At 35.8% G+C, this 19399-nt stretch overlaps 1 protein-coding gene, 1 non-coding gene and 1 pseudogene across 5 annotated transcripts; all 3 read right to left on the bottom strand.

The window, feature by feature from the left end:
- Positions 1–5898: 5898 nt before the first annotated feature.
- LOC123896251 lies at positions 5899–12835 on the bottom strand (annotated as a pseudogene).
- On the bottom strand, positions 8846–9041 carry LOC123900231. Its single transcript, XR_006805883.1, has one exon. It is a non-coding gene; the product is annotated as a U2 spliceosomal RNA (small nuclear RNA).
- Positions 12836–12837: 2 nt separating the features above from the next.
- On the bottom strand, positions 12838–18260 carry LOC123897956 (zinc transport protein ZntB-like). 4 transcript variants are annotated; one of them, XM_045948792.1, is made up of 8 exons: positions 17871–18260; positions 16179–16844; positions 15116–15304; positions 14929–15020; positions 14755–14814; positions 14598–14667; positions 13561–13764; positions 12838–13456 (listed from the first exon to the last, which is right to left on the bottom strand). In XM_045948792.1, the coding sequence occupies exons 2-8, from the start codon at positions 16839–16841 to the stop codon at positions 13073–13075; spliced, it is 1662 nt and encodes a 553-aa protein (XP_045804748.1). In that variant the 5' UTR covers positions 16842–16844; positions 17871–18260; the 3' UTR covers positions 12838–13072. The 4 variants fall into 4 exon arrangements, with proteins under 4 accessions (XP_045804748.1, XP_045804749.1, XP_045804747.1 ...); XM_045948793.1 differs by having other exon boundaries at positions 16179–16851; positions 17871–17959; XM_045948791.1 differs by having other exon boundaries at positions 16179–16849; positions 17805–17909.
- Positions 18261–19399: the final 1139 nt, after the last annotated feature.

Genomic DNA, 19399 nt, shown 5'->3' with positions numbered 1-19399 from the left:
CACAAGTATGGTTTGATTTTTTTTTTTGAAGAAGCCAAAATGATATATATTAACACAAACAACCTCCTCAGCACAAGACGTACTAAGGTAGACTATAATAAATACAATAGAGTCAGAGAAATACAATCAAAGTAAAATCATACAAGGCCCAAATACAACAGTGGACTAGACCACCAGCTATGGTAGTTTAAAGCTAACGTGATGTTCGTCGTCTTCAACCACCTGAAAGAGAAAAACTTGATCTTGTCCAATAAAATATGAGGTGTGCCCGTTGAGCCTTTGAACAACCGATGATTTCTCTCTGTCCATATCACCCAAACACAAGCAAGCCACACAAGCTGCAAAAAGGACCGCCTCGCTCGAGATCCGCCTAATGAGGCCGTAAACTGAACAAAATGATCACGCAGAGAAGTGGAGTCCACCAATGTAATGCCAACCCATGCGCGAACTAAATCCCAAAGCGATCCAGCAATACCACATGAGAGAAATAAATGATGAGCCGACTCAGCCGTTCCACATCCAAAAACACAAGTGGCAACCGTAGTAGACAAAACGCCACGAGTAACCAGGTTTGCTCTCGTGGGCAACCTGTCCCGCAATAAATGCCACGCGAAGACGGTAACCTTCAAAGGAACCTGAGAATGCCAAATAAGGTTATCCGCATCATCCAAAGTAACTGAATCCTGAGGGAGCGACGATTCCGCTACTTAAGTATGGTTTGATTTTTCTCTCGTCCCGTGCTTAATATTTTCATGTGACAAAGATGCACTTTTGTCACCTATAGATTTTGAGGTTTACTTTTGTCACCCTATCAATTACTCGCGCGCCTTACGCGTTTCTCATTTTAATTTTGAGAAATTTCGCCCTTGCCGTCCGCTACTTAAGTAGCGGAATCGTCGGTGGTCAAATCCTCCTATATCAGTCAAAGCTGAACTTGGCGTTGAACTTGGTAGGAAGGATCACAGTTGGAAACAACACAAAACAGCAACTTTTGCTGTGTGTGTCCCCTTCCCCCTCTTTTTTTTTTTTTTTCATGTTTCTTTTTATTATTATTATTATTATTATTATTATAGATCATAGATTGTTATTATTAATAGTTATAATTAATTATCAATCGTTAGTTGATTAAGTGGTGATTGCCGCTGAATTTGGTAAGAACGATCATGATTCGATCATCCGCAACTGTAATCAGAAGGAAGATGCAAAAACTGACCTCGAACTAGATTCAACTTGCGGTGAAAAAATAGTTATAATTAATTAACAAAACAAAAAGCAAAAAGAAGCATAATACTGTAGCAACAGCACCGTGCACAGCGTCCCTCCCTGTTTTCAGCTTTCTCTATTTTCAACTTTTTCCAAAACGAGCTTTAGTTTTCACCAGATCAACACTCTATCAAAAAGGTGAGTCTCTCCTTTCCAATTTCATCCCTGCAAATCTGTTTTTTCAGCCAAAGTACACAACAATCCAATGAACCAATTATCCAATGAACACAAACATTTATCACTTTGGTTTATAAATTGAGAGCAAAATCAGAAGAGGGAGGGGGAGAACACAGAGGCAATAGAAAAGAAAAAACAAAATCAAACAACAACTCAGTAGCAGCAGTGCTGCGCCTAAACCCAATCCCACTTCCATCTTCCATAACAACAACACAATACCATTTTCAACCCAAACCCAATGCTATCATTGTAGGCAGAACTCCGCGAAAACTAAGCTGGTTACCATAAGAGATCCATATATTCATTGAAAATTAAATTTCGCATGATCATTACATTGGGGGCCATGAGAATTTTGTATGAGCCGGTACTCTACATCTGCGGAGTAGATTTAGATTATTGGTAATACAAACTTCGTATGACCACCAATAGGGCGATCATGATTCATGGCTATGCGAGCAATGAATATATGGACCCCATACGGTAACCGGATTATTTCCGGTGGAGCTGTGGCTACAATGATAGCAGTCCAACAATCGCTCGACTTGGTCCTGGGTTTGTCATTTATAGATTTGGTCATACCCCACCGAAAATAAGCCGGTTACCATACGAGATCATATATTCATTGTAAATTTCGCATAGCCATTCACATCAGGGGCCATGGGAATTGCGTATGATCTAGTGCTCTGCATCTATTCCGCAAGATTTCAGTGCGGAGTAGATGTAGATTATTGGTCATACAAAATTCGCATGGCCACCAATGGGGTGATCATGGTATGCGAGCAATGAATATATGGACCCATACGATAATCGGCTTATTTTCGGTGGACCTCTCTCCCTCGCCGCCATACAATGCTATTATTGTAGACACAACTCCGCCGGAAATAAGCATCATATATCCATGATCATCATATTGGGGGCCATGCGAGTTTTGGATGATCCAGTACTCTACATCTATTTCGCAGGATGTCAGTGCTGAGTAGATGTAGATTATTGGTCATACAAAATTCGCATGGCCACCGATGGGGCGATCATGGTATGCGAGCAATGAATATATGACCATACGGTAACCGGCTTATTTTCGGTGGACCTCTCTCCCTTGCCACCGTACAATGCTATCATTGTAGGCACAACTCTGCCGGAAATAAGCCGGTTACCATACGAGATCATATATCCATGAATCACATCGGGGACCGTGTGAATTTTGTATGAGTCAATACTCTACATCTATTCCATAGGATTTCAGTGCCGAATAGATGTAGATTATTGGTCATACAAAATTCACACGACCACCAATGGGGCGATCATGGTATGCGAGCAATGAATATATGGACCCATACGATAACCGGCTTATTTCTGGTGGAGCTGTGGCTACAATGATAGCGGTCCCACAACCCCAAGCTCGACTTGGTCCAACTCCTGGTTGTCATTTATAGATTTGGAAACAAGCTGCTGTACTTCCTGAACAAGCAAAAAATAAAAATAATTAGGGGTTGTGGTACCAACTCTGTATATGCATTAGCATAGTGATAGGAACTGATTTTGCATGTACCAAAAAAAAACAAAAACTGATTTAGTTAACAAGACAAATTTAAGGCAGTAAATTAGGGGCAATCTCATTTAATGGAAACAGTGAATATATGAGCAGCGAATAATTTACCCTTTGTTCCTTGTAAATATTAAAGATATGTTAGAATCAATCACACCCTTCCCTATTATTTTTTTGTCATCAGATTAGCACAATTCAGTTTGAGAACATGCAGCCAGTAGGTGCCAGTCTTCTTGGCACTATTGTGGATCGGTTTCTTTTCTGCTTAATTTAATGTTGTGTAAATTGCACGGTGTATCTAATCATCTCCCTACTAGTCAACTTTTGTTGATTCATTCTATCATGTATGTGTATTTGGATTTACAGTTTGAAAAAGCAGCTGTGATTCAGGGTGCATACTTTTATCTCGGAGATGAACCTGGATCATTATGATAACGTTGGTGGAATCTGTTTCTTGATGGGCTGCAATCGCCTGTTGTTTCCTCAAAGTTACGCCCATGCTTAGATGAATCTTGGCAAGTAATTTTACAAGCACTTGCATTGCACTTGACTCCGTTCCGGTGAATTCGGAAGGAAATGATTGCACCAAATCCTCAGCTAAAAACACTGATAAACATAGTGCCTCTACATGTCAGTATAGCACGGTCCAATTGAAGTTTGAAGATTTTAAAGCCTCTATTGACCAAATGGTCGATAGCTCAATCCTTTGCGTTGTCTATGCTTAAGTGTCATTACGTGAGGGAATGTGTAAAACCAATAATGACCCCTGCACCTTGATACAAGTAGTAAATTGCAGAGAATTGAAAGAAACTGATTTCATTGATTAGTTTCAACAATGGAGCGCAACGATAGTTATGGAACCCGTAAACCTGGTGCTTGTTCTAAGCACTGCATTTATTTTGTACCATTGAGCTGCGAATGTGCTTCCCATGTGATCCAAAACATGGCCATCATAACCCTCCTCTTTGGGGGTTTGGCCTTTCCACTGCTCACCCTTTACCATCAACTAAAGTATTACTTGTACAAGTGAATACTTACTGCAATCATGACACTTTCGTGGAATATCAATGGAGATATGAAGTCGTAGGCACACAAGAAAGGAATCCAGTCGCAACCTATTACATAAGAAAATTACAATGATTGTTGTTAAGGCATTTAAGTATATATCATAAACTTTAAGGCTGACAAAGGGTTGTAAGGAAAAACCTTGGGATACAATTCATTATAGCGTTCACCAGACTTCTCAGGAGTAGTTAGATCTGATTCATTTTTCTTATTGAAGGCTAAAAAGAACTTATTCTCACATGTCCACACACACTGCTTCAAGAGAAGAGAGATTTATTAATCTTTTCTTTAATAAGTCCTAAGCCAACTAGGTGTGAGGAATAAGCTCTTCTACAACTACTACAAGCGAGGAGCAAAAACTATTGTCGCACACATCTAAGTAACTATCAACAACAAACAACCGGGCCTTATTGTATTGGAGCTCAAGCTTCCTAGCTTCTACATGTTCGTCTTCAATGGGCTTTCTCGGTTCAATGCAAAGCAGGAAAACTACAATCAGCACTGCTCCTAAAAATATGAGGATAACTGTGAAAACACCGAATACATATGGCGTATTTTTTTACCCAAGGCATTCCATCAACGTTGATACCGAGTAAACCAATAATCATGCTGAGAACAAGGCCAACACCACTAAATACGGCTAAATAATGAGTCACCCTGAGGCTTTTGTCCTAAACATTTAGCAGATTCAAGACAAATATCATGTTAATATAAGATAATTACCGATATAACATTGCAATGAACTTATGAGGTATTGATACCTGTAACCAAGCTCGAAGAGTGCTCTACATAACATCTTGAATGGTCTTTTTCAAGTCTACTTATAAGTCTTCTTGCTCTTCGATCATTTCGCTTATAAGTCTACTTTCATCTCTCAAAGCTAAACTAACAGCAGGATGTAGACTGAGCATTGCTGAGCCAAGTCTCAACAGCAAGGTGGCCTGCAGAAACATGGCACCACCATATAGGCCCAGCCGGACGCTCCCAATAGGGAGCTACCAAATCTGCAACAGTAAAATCATCTTCAGAATCTGCAAATTCAAATTGATGAGAAGACCAGACAGCATCAACCGGAGCTTCTTGGACTAGTTTTGAAATTCTGGTCCATCCAATTGGTGCCCAATGATCACCCTTGTGTTTTTCCGGGGCATTGGATTGGTCGGCTTGAAGGACCTGGCCTTTTTTGTCATCGTTGGAAGCATAATATGAACTGTCCCTTGAGACATTTACGGATGTGAGAGTTTCTTTTCATCTGGTCCTGTGGAAGAAGCCTTGACCAAGCCATTTGAAAAAACATGCATCGTTGAATATATTGGCTGTCAAAATGTAGTCTGTTTGTGACCTTTGATGAGTACCTCGATTTAACTGGTGTTTTTCGTCCTCGAACAAATTCGAAAGCACAGATATGTCCATCTGTCCATAGGAATCTGAGGAGCGAGATTGATCTTCTGCAGCACTCATTTTCTGGCCTTTGTGTATCTAAAACAGCTCTATGTGAGATTTTAACACAAAATATATATGTCGAAAATTATACTTACGTGATGAGTGATGGAGTTTTTATTGTGTTCTTCCCCCTCAATTATTCTCTGTTTCATTTTTATTGATTGTTTTTCTGAAAATGGATTGGAAGATGGGATAGAGACGTTTCAGATTTGGAATTAATAAAACCATAGTTATAGAGAAACTTAGAGTCTGATACCAAGCATGTGGTGCCAATATAGAAAATTAGGACAACGTAAAAAATCATATATTTTTTTCAAATATATCAATACTAAATAATTTAGGTTAAATTGTACTTTTGTCCCTCTAATTTTATTCCGATTCTTGCTCACAAGAATGTTGTTGAAATTAAAGCATACTGACAAGTGACAACAAATATTGTATCTGTTGTATGATAAGATAGTTTGCATCGCGGAAAGCATCACCGGCAGTAGGAGGTAAGTTATTCCTTCAAACATTTTTTCTGACTCGGGCATGAGTCTCTGCATCGTGCTGAAACATCTTCACCATTTCTTGCAGCTCAAGCCTCCTAACTTCTACCTGTTCCTCAGCAGGGTTTTTCAGCCCAAGGTAAATCTGACAAACTACAATCAGCACTACTCCTACAAAGATGAGGATGGCTGTGAAGACACCAAATGCATATGGTGCATTTTTTACCCCAGGTATTCCATCAACGTTGATACCGAATAAACCAGTAACCATGCTAAGGACAAGGCCAACACCTCCAAATATAGGTTCATTTTAAGATTATCATCGTCTCCGTCTTCATACCTGAATATCCAAATCAATTGTTTTTTTTTTTAATGCGATATAAAAGCTGAATTGAATTACTTCAATTTCTCATCTCTGATTGTAGGGCAAGCAAAACAAACATTTTCACTCTAATTTTAAGAAAAATAGGCGACATTGAAGTATGATTTACACTTATCAATTATAGCAAGTGATACATAATCTTCACACAGTCAAAATTGGTTTGAATAACATGGATACAAAGGTCCCCGTAAACATAGCTAAGTTGGTAGAGACATTGCATGTAATATGCAGGGACCGAAGTTCAAACCCTGATACTCTCACTTATTCACCTCTAAAGGTGAAATTTTAGCCACTAGGCTACCTTGATCAACAAAAAAAAATGGATAAAAAGGTTAATCACAAATAAAATAAAATAAAAAAAAAAGATCATTGTACATTGGAAGAGATAATTACTTCACACAAATTAGTGTGTGTTTGGTTTAGCGGTGAAGAGAATTGAGTTTGATAGAATTGAGTTTAAGAGAATTGATTTTGGTTAAAAGTAAATTGAACAAAATTGGTTTATCTTTGGATACATTTTGTAAAAGTGATTTTCTCCAATTTATATTGTTTGGATAGTTTAGATCAAAATTGCTTTTGGGGTGGTTAATTACCAAAATGGGTTTGTTAAGAAATACTCCCTCCGTCCAATAGTATAAGAAAAAAAGACTAGTTTAGATCATAATTTTTATTGGTTATTGATTATAAAAAAAAAGAAAAGATAGAGTAAATTAAATGCAACTAATTTTATGAAAATAAGTAAAAGTAAATTTTTTTTTTTTTTGACAAAGTAAAAATTGATTTTTTTCTTATAATTTAAAACATGAGAAAATATTATTTTATTTTTTTTTATAATACGGGACGGAAGAAATATCTAACAAATATTTTTATTTTTTCTCATTAAATTAATGGGCTTGTTAAGAAAAGAAAATAAATGGACTACAAAAGACCATGGTGGGTGAACGATTCCCAATTACTCCTTCTCTAACCTAGATATTGCAATTCTGCAACCTGAACGCAACATATTGGCCGCTTTGAAGAAAAATTCAGGGATCATGCATGGGTGAACATTGGAGATCTTAATAGCATGATATTTTTCGCCTCCATCTTCACTTGAGCACAAAATCATATGATACTTTAAGAGGGTAATAAAGGAAGAAAAAGACCCATCCAACTGCCAAGCAACAAGCAACAGTAGATGATGAATTGATTCTGGAGTTCAACGCAGAAGCTAGGATTTGTGGCTTCTCCTAGAATTGCTTTTGGAAGACAGAATCAATTTTAGAAGAGACACCCAAACACACTTTAAAATACAAAAATCACGTTGAAAGATAGAAAAAGCACGTTTATGGGTTTCTAACGTGAAACCAAACACTCGCTTAATGGGTTAATTAAATTTAGAGTGACTACTGCTAACATTCAATCTAATATCATTTCTCAGTTCTCACCCATTGATGAAATAATATTGGGTGATTATCTTTCAATGGGCTATAACATACTTGTAGAAAAAGTTTTAGAGTAACTATTGCTAATATTTATTATGGCAACATTGTTTACCTTAAAAGAGCTTCTTCAAAATAATCCAAACACACCGGTGCTAATGTGTTTGACACATTCTCGGTTGCTGGTAACCTAACCCTTCCTAATGTGATCCTTAATGGCACTAATCTTATAATCTTCACTTTGGCAAAAAATTACATTAAAGTATTGTATCAAAATTAAAATGGTTTTTACGATTATCTTAATTCTTATTTTCGAGCCTACCAGTTTTTACATCTTTAAATATTTTCCTTATTTTTATTCATTTTATAATACTTGTATTGGGCTGTACGTACATGTTAAAGCCCAGAAACAATCAGAGCAGTCAATAACAGATGCTTCAACCGAGGTTGTCAAAATCGAGTTTTTACCTTAAATCGTTTTGCTTAGCTAAACTCGACACGTGAACTCGTACGGGTTTACCTAAAATTAAAATAATATTAAAATTATTATGTATATAACATATATATACTAATATAATACTATAAAAATGTCAATATTTCAAAATATTAAGTTAATTATAAAGCCAAAATATACCAAATTACCATATAAACATAGCATCATGTCCATAAACTTACATCAAAATACATAAACTTGCATCAAACTTGCTTTGAAGGATTGAGCTTTATTGCTAGCTTGAAGTTTCACAGTTTTGATGAAAATGAAAGTAAAAAAAATCATAGTGAAGAAGATGAATAGTTATTTGAGAAGAAAAGATAGCGAAACTTTCACTGTTTCAGCTTCCAAACAATAACATAGTGGTTTTTTTTTTCCAAAAATTGCAGGGAAAGTTTGTCTAATGGGCCAAAAAAAATGAAATTGGGTCATAAAGGGAAAAAAAGTTTGAAAAGGTAAAATCGGAGAGAAGTAAACTCACCCGAGTTTACTTGATTTTAGCATTTTCACACCAAGTTATTGGATTTTAACAAAAGTGGCTTCAACAAAAAGTTAGAACTAGAATTGGTGGGGTGCGCCTAGCCAATGCAATAGTGCAACGCATTGGCGACACACGAGAAGTCCAATAGCAAGCTACTGTGGTGGCTCCTCCCCCTCAAAAAAGTAATTTAATATCGTGTGACCCAATGGGCCACATATCAGATATTAAACTGATAAGAACAGATACTACACTTGATCTTAGCCAAAAGGCCGAGAAAGGTATGAGTTGTATTGTGTACTCGCTTCTGCTTTTATATCTCACATCTACTCACTTGCTTTCTTATGTCCTCGATGTGGGACTATTGTGCAACAGGTTGAGACTTACTTGGTAGAGTGAGTATTCGTTCTTTCTACTCATGCCTCCTTCTTCTTTATCTTGATTTCATTTCTTCTAATGTTGTGAATTCTTTTTACAATTCTGTATGTTGCTCAGTTTCACATGAATTATTAATATGACAGATTTTTTATCCCTCTACAAATTCCTTTCAAGGACTCTGCTAACATCACAACTGGAATCATACAAGTCTGAGGCCAGATACAAATTTTGCCACAAGCTATGCTGCTTCATGGTACATGATGTTCATCTTTGTTATGAATGCATTAGACTTATTTACTGGACATGGTATATATGTTATTAAACGGAAAGTTTAATCAACGATTAAAGGATATAATTAGAAAAATATATGCTACATGGCTACTAACATTACCAATACTATCACTACAGGTTCACACTTCAACTGTCTTCTATTTGTGGATTTGAATTTCAGTGAGGTCAGTCATACATGATTATAACACTTCAATACTATTACTACAGTGTACTGACAACAAATAATGTTTCTATTGTATGATAAGATAATCCGCATCTTCGCGGAAAGCATCACCAGCAGGAGGAGGTAAGTTATTCCTTCGAACATTTTTTCGGACTCGGGCATGAGTCTCTGCATCGTACTGAAACATTTTCACCATTTCTTGCAGCTCTAGCCTCCTAACTTCTACCTGTTCCTCAGCAACGGGGTTTTTCAGCCCAAATTAAATCTGACAAACTACAATCAGCACTACTCCTACAAAGACGAGGATGGCCCTGAAGACACCAAATGCATATGGTGCATTTTTTCCCCAGGTATTCCATCAACGTTGATACCGAATAAACCAGTAACCATGCTGAGGACAAGGCCAGGACCTCCAAATATAGCTAAGTTATGAGTCACCTTGAGGCTTTTGTCCTATACATTTAGCAGATTCAAGACACAATATCATGTTAATATCGAGCAATGAACAATTTAACATTGCAAATTTGCAATGAAACCAAATGTATGATCTTATGAGGCATTGATACCTGTTACCAAGCTCGAACAGTACTCTGCATAACATCTTGAATGGTAAACAAGCGTCCGCGAACTGCTTCTTGCTCTTCAATCATTTTCCTTGTGCTCCTTTTTATTCCCTCCAACAAGTTTCTCGCTCCATTCCTTTTCACATGTTGGAGAAGCTCAATGACGATCTCATCTCTTGCATGGAGTGACCACTTCACTCTGATAACCTATAATGAAACACAAAAGTTGAAAGGAGCTTCTTAAACCTTAAGGCTTTGTTTGTGAGTTTGGAGGGAGAGTGAGTTTTGGGAAAAAGGAGCAAGAAAGAGCATACCTGTGTTGATAACTTTCTGATTTGTTGATTTAAAATTATATTAAAAAAATTCAAATCTTCATGGGTTCTCCTAATCAAAGGGAAAACAATCAATCAAGTGAGAGACGATTTATAAAATTGGAATGACTTGAATTCACATACATTTCACATAAGAACCTGTTCATAAACTTCAATTCAATCTCATCCGCTGTCCCAAATATAGATTTCCGGAATAACCTGAAAATCTAAATGAAAATGTTAAACCAGATAGACTTGAAATTTGCATGAAAATCAGTTTAAGAAAAAAGTTCTCCGGAAAACAACACTTGTATGGTGCGGTGTGTTTTCCATCTCTGTGTGCAAGTCAACTAAGGGACACGAGAAAGTTACATAAATGTGTTTATAGAAAAAACTTATTTAGCAAGCTTAACAGAAGAACATAAACACAGAATGGAACATGTTCCATTCTGTGTTTATGTTCTTCTGAACATATGTATTGTTTGTTTCATATATGAGCAAACTAATCATTAACCCCCATCAAATATGAAGGAAAATTTTACTATTACCTATCATCCCACCGTGAGAGACGGAAAGCAAGCCGTGCTATAACTTCGTGCACGGTTCTTGGCACATTATATCCACCGGTAGAAAGAAGCTCCTGACAAAACAGCATACTGAATTAATCTCTATCTAAAAGAATATTAATTCATGACAAGAGGCCAGTGAAGATAAGCGGAAAGCAAGAACAACATGAACTTCTGCTATACCGAGAACGTTTATCCTTGACACATAACCTTTTATATGCATCACAGTTACTAGGAAATTTTTTGCTTGCCAAGACCTAAGTACAATCGGAATATCGTCTTCTTCAACAAGAGGATCACACACTGATCGCCCAAGAGCTCAAATAACAGCCCTCCTGCAACTCTGACTGGAACCTATAGATAATATAAGTCTACTTTCATCTCTCAGAGCTAAACTAACAGCGGGGTGTAGCCATTGAGCATTGCTTAGCCAAGCCTCAACAGAAGGGTGACCAGCATAAACATGGCACCACCATATAGGCCCTGCCGGACACTCCCAATAGGGAGCTGCCAGATCAGCTACAGTAAAATCATCTTCAGAATCCTCAAATTCAAATTGATGAGAAGACCAGACGGCATCGACATGAACTGCTTGGACAAGTTCTGAAATTCTGGACCATCCAATTGGTACCCAATGATCACCCTTGTTCTGAAAGTCAACTATGAAAAAAGGTAAAATTTAGACTGACCAAGTCACATTACCTCTAATAAACTAACTTATTTGATTGACTAATAAATACAACTAAGGTTGCTAAGGGTCAAGGTAAGAATAAAGCTGAGGAGATTATTAACTATTCTCTTTTCTTTTTACTATTTTCAATTTTATTTTTTGGAGTGGAGTTATGGTCATGGAGATAGGCGATGGAGTTTTGATTGCGTTCTTCCCCCTCAATTATTCACTGTTTCATTTTTATTGATTGTTTTTCTGAAAATGGATTGGAAGATGGGTTTGGTTGCTTGAAGGTTGTGGTGGAAAGTTCTTTATGGAGGCTGGAAACTACGGAGGTAGGAGGGAAACAGAGAAAGATTCTGTGTGGAAGACAAGAGCTACCAGGACTCCATAGATGTTTGAATCTCAAAAATATAAATTTAGGAGGGCTAGAGGAAATCTATTTTCAACGCACTCTCTAATACTCACTTTCTAATTAGATCAAATTTGAGTATGGGACCTATCTCCAAAGTTGAGTCTCAACACTTTAGGGTTGAAAAGAGTCTTGCTAGCATTCCTAAGAGTGTGTTTGATCTGCTAAACATTAGGTTTGATCTACTAAACATTAGGGAACTGAACTAGACAACTTTTGTCGTACCTATTTGATCTAGAAACTGGTCATGGAACTGAAAAACAAGAATTTATCTCTCTATCTTTCTCTGGTACTATTCTATCTTGTCATCTACTATCTTATCATGTATTGTTCTGTATCCAATATTTACTTTTTTTCGAATCAAACTCACCCTAACATGTATAATATCGTGTCTTGGTTTGGAAGAATAAATAGAGAGGATTCAGATTTTGAATTAATAAAACCATAGTTATAGAGAAACTTACGGAGAGTCTGATATCAAGCATGTGGTGCCAATATAGAAAGTTAGGACAATGTAGAAATCAACTTCTTTTTTTCAAATATATCAATACTAAAATAATTTATTCATTTTTTTTTATACACATCCAAAATGAACCGTATCTTACATTTTTCATTTAACGATGCATCAACGTATGAAGTTGCTTAGGTTTTCAATTCATCACCCAATAATCCAAGGTTTGAATCACACACATATTGGAGTAGAACACAGGGTCAATAAAGACCATGATAACGAGTTTAAGGAGTAAATTTAATAGGAGTTGAAAGTGCAAAACATAAACATGTCATGAGACTTCAAAAGATAATAAAAAAGCTACCAATAAGATATGAAAGATGCAGATAACATAGCTCTATAAGTTATAATGTGTACTGTTTCCTAAATTCATGTTATGACTTCAAGATATTCCAATTCTCGCTCACAAGAATGTTGTTGATATAATGCATAATGACAACAAAAAATGTCTCTATTGTATGACAAGATAGTTTGCATCGCGGAAAGCATCACCGGCAGTAGGAGGTAAGTTATTCCTTGAAACATTTTTTCTGACTTGAGCATGAGTCTCTGCGTCGTGCTGAAACATCTTCACCAATTCTTGCAGCTCAAGCTTCCTAACTTCTACCTGTTCCTCAGCAATGGGGTTTTTCAGCCCAAGGTAAACCAGACAAACTACAATCAGCACTGCTCCTAAAAAGATGAGGATGGCTGTGAAGAGACCAAATGCATATGGTGTATTTGCTGCCCCGGGTATTCCATCAACGTTGATACCGAATAAACCAGTAATGATGGTGAGGACAACACCGACACCACCAAATACAGCTAAATTATGAGTCACCCTGAGGCTTCTGTCCTGAATATTTAGCAGATTCATAACAAATATCATGTTAATATAGGGTAATCAGCAATATAAAATTGCAATGAAACCAAATGAATGGTCTTAAGAGGCATCGATACCTGCAACCAAGCTCGAACAGTGCTCTGCATAACATCTTGAATGGTAAACAATCGTCCACGAACTGCTTCTTGCTCTTCAATCATTTCCCTTGTGCTCTTTTTTATTCCCTCCAACAAGTTTCTTGCTCCATTCCCTTTTAGATGTTGGAGAAGCTCAAAGACGATTTCATCTCTTGCATGGAGAGACCACTTCACTCTGATAACCTGTAATGAAACACAAGTTCAAAGGAGCTTCTCTGTGCAGTGGACTTATTAGCACGAATTGTTCTTAAACCTTAAAATAAAATCAGCCTAAGGCAGAGAATATGGCTTCCTTCGCCACTGTTTGTGCTTTTTCAAAAGCCAGTGATAAAAATTATGATAACTATAAGGTATTAGTAAAGGGATATGTAAGTGAATACCTATAGAAACACCATAGAGTACATCAAATGTAGGACAACTCAATAGGAATACTGGGAAAAACAATTAGTCAAACAATTAAGAGAGCTTTAGAGGTGAATGGTAGATGTTTGAGCCTAATACATATCAGGAATTTATGACATCACTGACCCCACCCAGTGATATTGTTGTGTGTGTTTTGAGAGCAAAGTCATGAACCAAAATAGCCTAGCAGTACTTGGTTCAAGTTCAGCTGAACTGGTTGATCTAATTAACGAGCCAAACCCTAAAGCTAGTTTGGTTCATCGCCAGCCCTCAAGCTTGATAAGTTCAGAACAGCTGCACATGACCAATCATAGTAATTAATACTCACGAGTCACGACTAGTATAACTATTCCCTCGTGTGGTTTAGTTTAGACTTACAGTTAAAGTTTGCTCTTTAATACCAACTATCGAGTGTGATTTTTAAAGTATGCTCTCTAATATCAACAGAAAGATCTATGTGTGAACTACAACAATCCAATCACTTGAAAATCTAAACCCCATTTTATTATCCTTTCACAGAGTGAAAATAGTCACATAAAATTAAATTTTTATTCAGGTCACAAAATTAGCAAAATCGACAAAAGATGACTTCTAAGTAGCAAGAAAGAGCATACCTGTGCTGATAACTTTCTGATTTCTTGATTTAAAATTATGTTAAAAAAATTCAAATCTTCGTGGGTTCTCCTAATCAAAGCGAAAACAGTCAATCAAGTGTGAGATGATTTATAAAATTGGAATGACTTGAATTCACAAACATTTCACATAAAGAACCTGTTCATAAACTTCAATTCAATCTCATCCGCTGTCCCAAATATAGATTTCCGGAATAACCTGAAAATCTAAATGAAAATGTTAAACCAAATAGACCCCATATATGTATTGTTTGTTTCATATTTGATCAAACTAGTTATTAACCCCATAAAATCTGAAGGAAAATGTTATTACCTATCGTCCCACCGTGAGAGACGGCAAGCAAGCTGTGCTATAACTTCATGCACTGTTCTTGTGACATTATATCCTCCAGTAGAAAGAAGCTCCTGACAAAGCAGCGCACTAAATTAATGACATATTTCTAAGAGAATATTAATTTGTGACTAGAGACCAATGAAGATAAGTGGAAAGCAAGAACAACCTGAACTTCTGTTATACCGAGAACATTTATCCTTGACACAGAACCTTTTATATGCATTACAGTTACTAGGAAATTTTGTGCTTGCCAAGACCTAAGTACAATCGGAATGTCATCTTCTTCAACAAGAGGATCACCCACTGATTGTCCCAAGAGCTCAAATAACAGCCCTCCTGCAACTCTGACTGGAACCTATAGATAAGAATGTAAAGTCAGATCAGTATTTGAATTAGACCTGTGCCAAGGAAAAATTATGTGTAACATTGCCTTGTTGCAAACGTTATTTAGGATCAGCAGATCCATTGTGTTAATCTATTATCTTATTGCTTAAACAGACACTAACAATCCTCTATTTCCTTATATCCCCCTACCCTGATAAATATTCTTAGAATTTGGGTTGGGCCTAACTCAACCCTTACAAATATGGCTTATTAGGCGAGGACTTCCCCCACTTATAAACTTATGTTCAGAACATATCTCATCCAATATGAGACTCTTAAACTCTCCTCATGCCCAGGGCTAGATATTTAGAGTGTGACCCACGTGACTCGATGGTGGTGACCTAATAGCAGGTGGCCGTCTCTGAACCATCTTACAATTTGGGTTGGGTCAAACTCAACCCTTATAAAATCAACTAGTAAGGTGAGGACTGTGTCCACTTATAAACTTGTGTTCAGGCTTTATCTCATCCAATATAGGACTCTTAATATACGATAACCTTCGATCCACCTGTTTTCCGAACTTATTGACCCTAGAAAACCCAAATATGTTAATATCACCAAACTAAGGAAAATAAAACAAAATCCAACAGGTCTATAATTGTCTAAGTGAATACATGAAAAATAAACTACAAGCCGCAAACATTCAGACTATCAGCAAAAAAAAACATAATGCAATTGAAGAATATAACTTCAAACCTTATTTTATATACATAGTCTAATATGTCATCATATGCCTGATGTGGTGCATGTAATGTATATAGCAAACTTAGATATAATTATAAAAATGTAGATTTCAAGATGATTACATTAAGACTTGAAATACCAATGCTGAAAATACAACATACCTCGTAGAGAAGGTGTTGCATCCGCTCACTTATAAGTCTACTTTCATCTCTCAAAGCTAAACTAACAGCAGGATGTAGCCATTGAGCATTGCTTAGCCAAGCCTCAACAGAAGGGTGACCTGCAGAAACATGGCACCACCATATAGGCCCAGCTGGACGTTCCCAATAGGGAGCTGCCAGATCAGCTACAGTAAAATCATCTTCAGAATCCTCGAATTCAAATTGAGACCAGAGGGCATCGACCTGAACTGCTTGGACAAGTTCTGAAATTCTGGACCATCCAATCGGTACCCAATGGTCACCCTTGTCGTTTTCTGAGGCATTAGATTGGCCAACCTGAAAGACTGGGCCCTCTTTGTCATCATCGAATGAAGGATGTGAGAGCTTCTTTTCATCTGGTCTTGTGGAAGAAGCCTCCATTAAACCATTTGAAGGGACATGTGTCTTAGAATAATGGCTGTCAAAATGTAGTTGGTTTCCGAACTTTGACGAGGACCTAGACTTAACATGTCTCCTTTTTCCTCGAACAAATTCGAAAGCACAGATAAGTCCATCTGTCCAAAGGTCATTTCCAGGATTGGGATCTCTACCATGATAAGTTTTATAGCTTTCTGGTTTCAACTTTTTTCCTGAGGAATGTGATTGATCTTCTGCAGCACTCATTTTCTGCCCTTTATGCATCCAAAACAACTTTCGTTAGATTTTCACAGGAAAAACCACTCTTACATGATTATAGTTAATACAGATGTGATGTTTGAAAAACTTCATTTGATTTCAAGCATAGACATGACAATCACCATGAATCTTCCCTAACTTATCGAATAGTTCCAATGTTCATATCAAAGTAGGCGAGTTCATATCAAAGTAGGCAATTATATAAGAAAATAGAGTCTGTGTGAACTTAGTACGCGACAGTACATTATATCGCCGTTTAATCCATATAACCAAGTAACCAACTTCCCTAATAGAAAAAGTTTCATTGTACCACCAACAAGGGGTAGGTTGGATTGGATGATACACACACTCTAAACCCTATATAGAAAACCCGAGTTTGATTCCTTGGAGGTGTCCCAGTTGGAAGATTGCTAAATGAAACCAAATTATCATGCATCCACACAACAAAATTGATTCTAGAGGTTTAGAATTAATTTTGCCTCCATAATTGATTCTATTCAAAGCTAAAAATTGTACCTTCTAATTCTAGAATTAATTTTTACACTCAAATTTATTGTTCAACTCACTTTTACATGAATGTATCCAAACATAAATAACTTCACATTCCCGCAACTGTGATCGGGAGGGGCCGTAACCACTTGATGTCAGAACGGACCCCAAACCAGATTAAACTGGTGGTGAAAGCCAAAAAAATAAATAAAAATAACTTCACATTCAACTCAATTTTCATCATAATCAATCTTACAGAACCAATACACTTAAAATCAATTTTCATCATAATCAATCTTACAGAACCAATACACTTACTAATTTTGCTAAGATAGTTTAGTAAAGTAGAAGATTATGTAAGAAAATATTTGAGCAATTACCTAAGTAGTAAATGAATTAATATGAACATGCATTATACACAAGTATGTGATAATTGTAAAGATGCAGAATAGAGATTAGTACATAGTTTTGAAGTTTTCAGCATAAACAGAAGCAGCATAGTTCGTAAGGAAAGAGAAGGAGAATTACCAGCAGAGTAAAGTGAAGGAGAGAGAGTGAAGACAAAGATTTCTTTTATTCTTTGTGTTGTGATTTTACTTTGTTAACCACTTCACGAAGGTAACGAGGGAGATACTAATCGGATTGGATCAAAATATTGGATATTGAACAATTTTACAAATGATTTTGACGCTATATTTTTCCACCAAAAATTTTAAAATATTAGTCTTTTATTTATATAATATTTAATTTCAACTCTTTTGATTAATATAAAATTTAACTTCGGATCTCAAAACTATTTGTTTATGTACGAGGGATCTCAAAAGATTTGAATGGAGCAAGAAATTTTTTTGTTTAGTTGTTGTGATGATACAGGGAGGAGGGAAATTAGGAAAAGATACCTCTGTTTTTGTTTAGTTTATGGAAGGAATTTTAAATGGAAAAATTTCAAATTTAAATACTTTGATTTTAAATATAAATAAAAATTTATTGACTAATTTTTATTTGTATTTAAAATTACAGTACACGTAAATTTTTTTTTTTTTTTTTAATTTGTTGTTGATAATCCACACATATAAAGTGGAGGAATCGAGGTTCAAACCTCAATCATGACTCATGACATTTAACTTGACAATTTTAAAATTTTTACCAATTAGGTTATGATGCTAAAAATTGTGTGTGAAAATATCTTTGTAAAAAATAAAAATAAAAAACCTTTATAAAGGTGTAAGGTAGATGACTCCTCCAACCTTTATTGGTTTTATTCTATTCCATCTCTTATGGACACCGCCACTAGATGCAATGGTGCTTGGCCTTTTCTAAATTCTCCACCACCATTGATCATGACATCAACATCAATGTATTTTGTCAACACCATACCTCAATTTCGTTTTCAAAAGGTCAAATTAAGTAAATCCACATAATGTGTTCGTCTCATATTAATTAATATAAGAAAAAGAAGATTGTACCTAAAAAAATACACTAAGAAAAAGAAGAAGAAAAAAAAGTGTTACAGATTTGGGTTATGTGCGTTCACAATACTATGTGCATACATGCTTTACAGGCATATCAATAGTTAGATATTAATTAAGGGAACTTCTACGGTATATCTATTAAATTTTAATGTATCGGTATATTAGATTAAATAATTATTAAATTAACGATTATTTTATGTTTAACGATTATTTTATGTATCAAAATACTATTTGTCGATTATTGTATTTCATAAATGACGAGTTCATAAAAAAAAACATGATTTCATTGTTTTATAAGCATTATGCTAACATTTTTACATTTTTTCATAAAAAAATTCAATAATAGCTATTATGAGTGATAAAAAATTCAAAAAAATTTAAAATTTTATTTTTTTACAATTTTGATAAATAGTTTTTAATTATTATAATATTTTAAATAATAGAAAAATGATTTCTTTCGAAAAAATATTCATTTATCTAGTCATTTAGTGATCTATTGTATCGATACATTGAAATTTGATAGATGTACCATAGAATTTCTCATTAATTTTTTTTTTGGTTCATTAATTAAACGGTTTAAATTTT

The sequence above is a fragment of the Trifolium pratense genome, linkage group LG7 (assembly GCF_020283565.1).
Source record: "Trifolium pratense cultivar HEN17-A07 linkage group LG7, ARS_RC_1.1, whole genome shotgun sequence".
NCBI classification, from domain to species: domain Eukaryota; kingdom Viridiplantae; phylum Streptophyta; class Magnoliopsida; order Fabales; family Fabaceae; genus Trifolium; species Trifolium pratense.
This window is presented reverse-complemented; position numbering and strand designations above follow the sequence as displayed.

Bases quoted from the DNA above. Each gene is read 5' to 3' on its own strand.
- LOC123897956 (XM_045948791.1), bottom strand. From the start codon at position 17,841: ATGCTGCTTCTGTTTATGCTGAAAACTTCAAAACTAT. The intron at 15,021-15,115 runs GTTGTTCTTGCT...CTGCTTTGTCAG, and splicing joins TCGGTATAACAGAAGTTCAG to GAGCTTCTTTCTACTGGAGG. The intron at 14,815-14,928 runs GTAATAACATTT...TTAGATTTTCAG, and splicing joins CTCTCACGGTGGGACGATAG to GTTATTCCGGAAATCTATAT.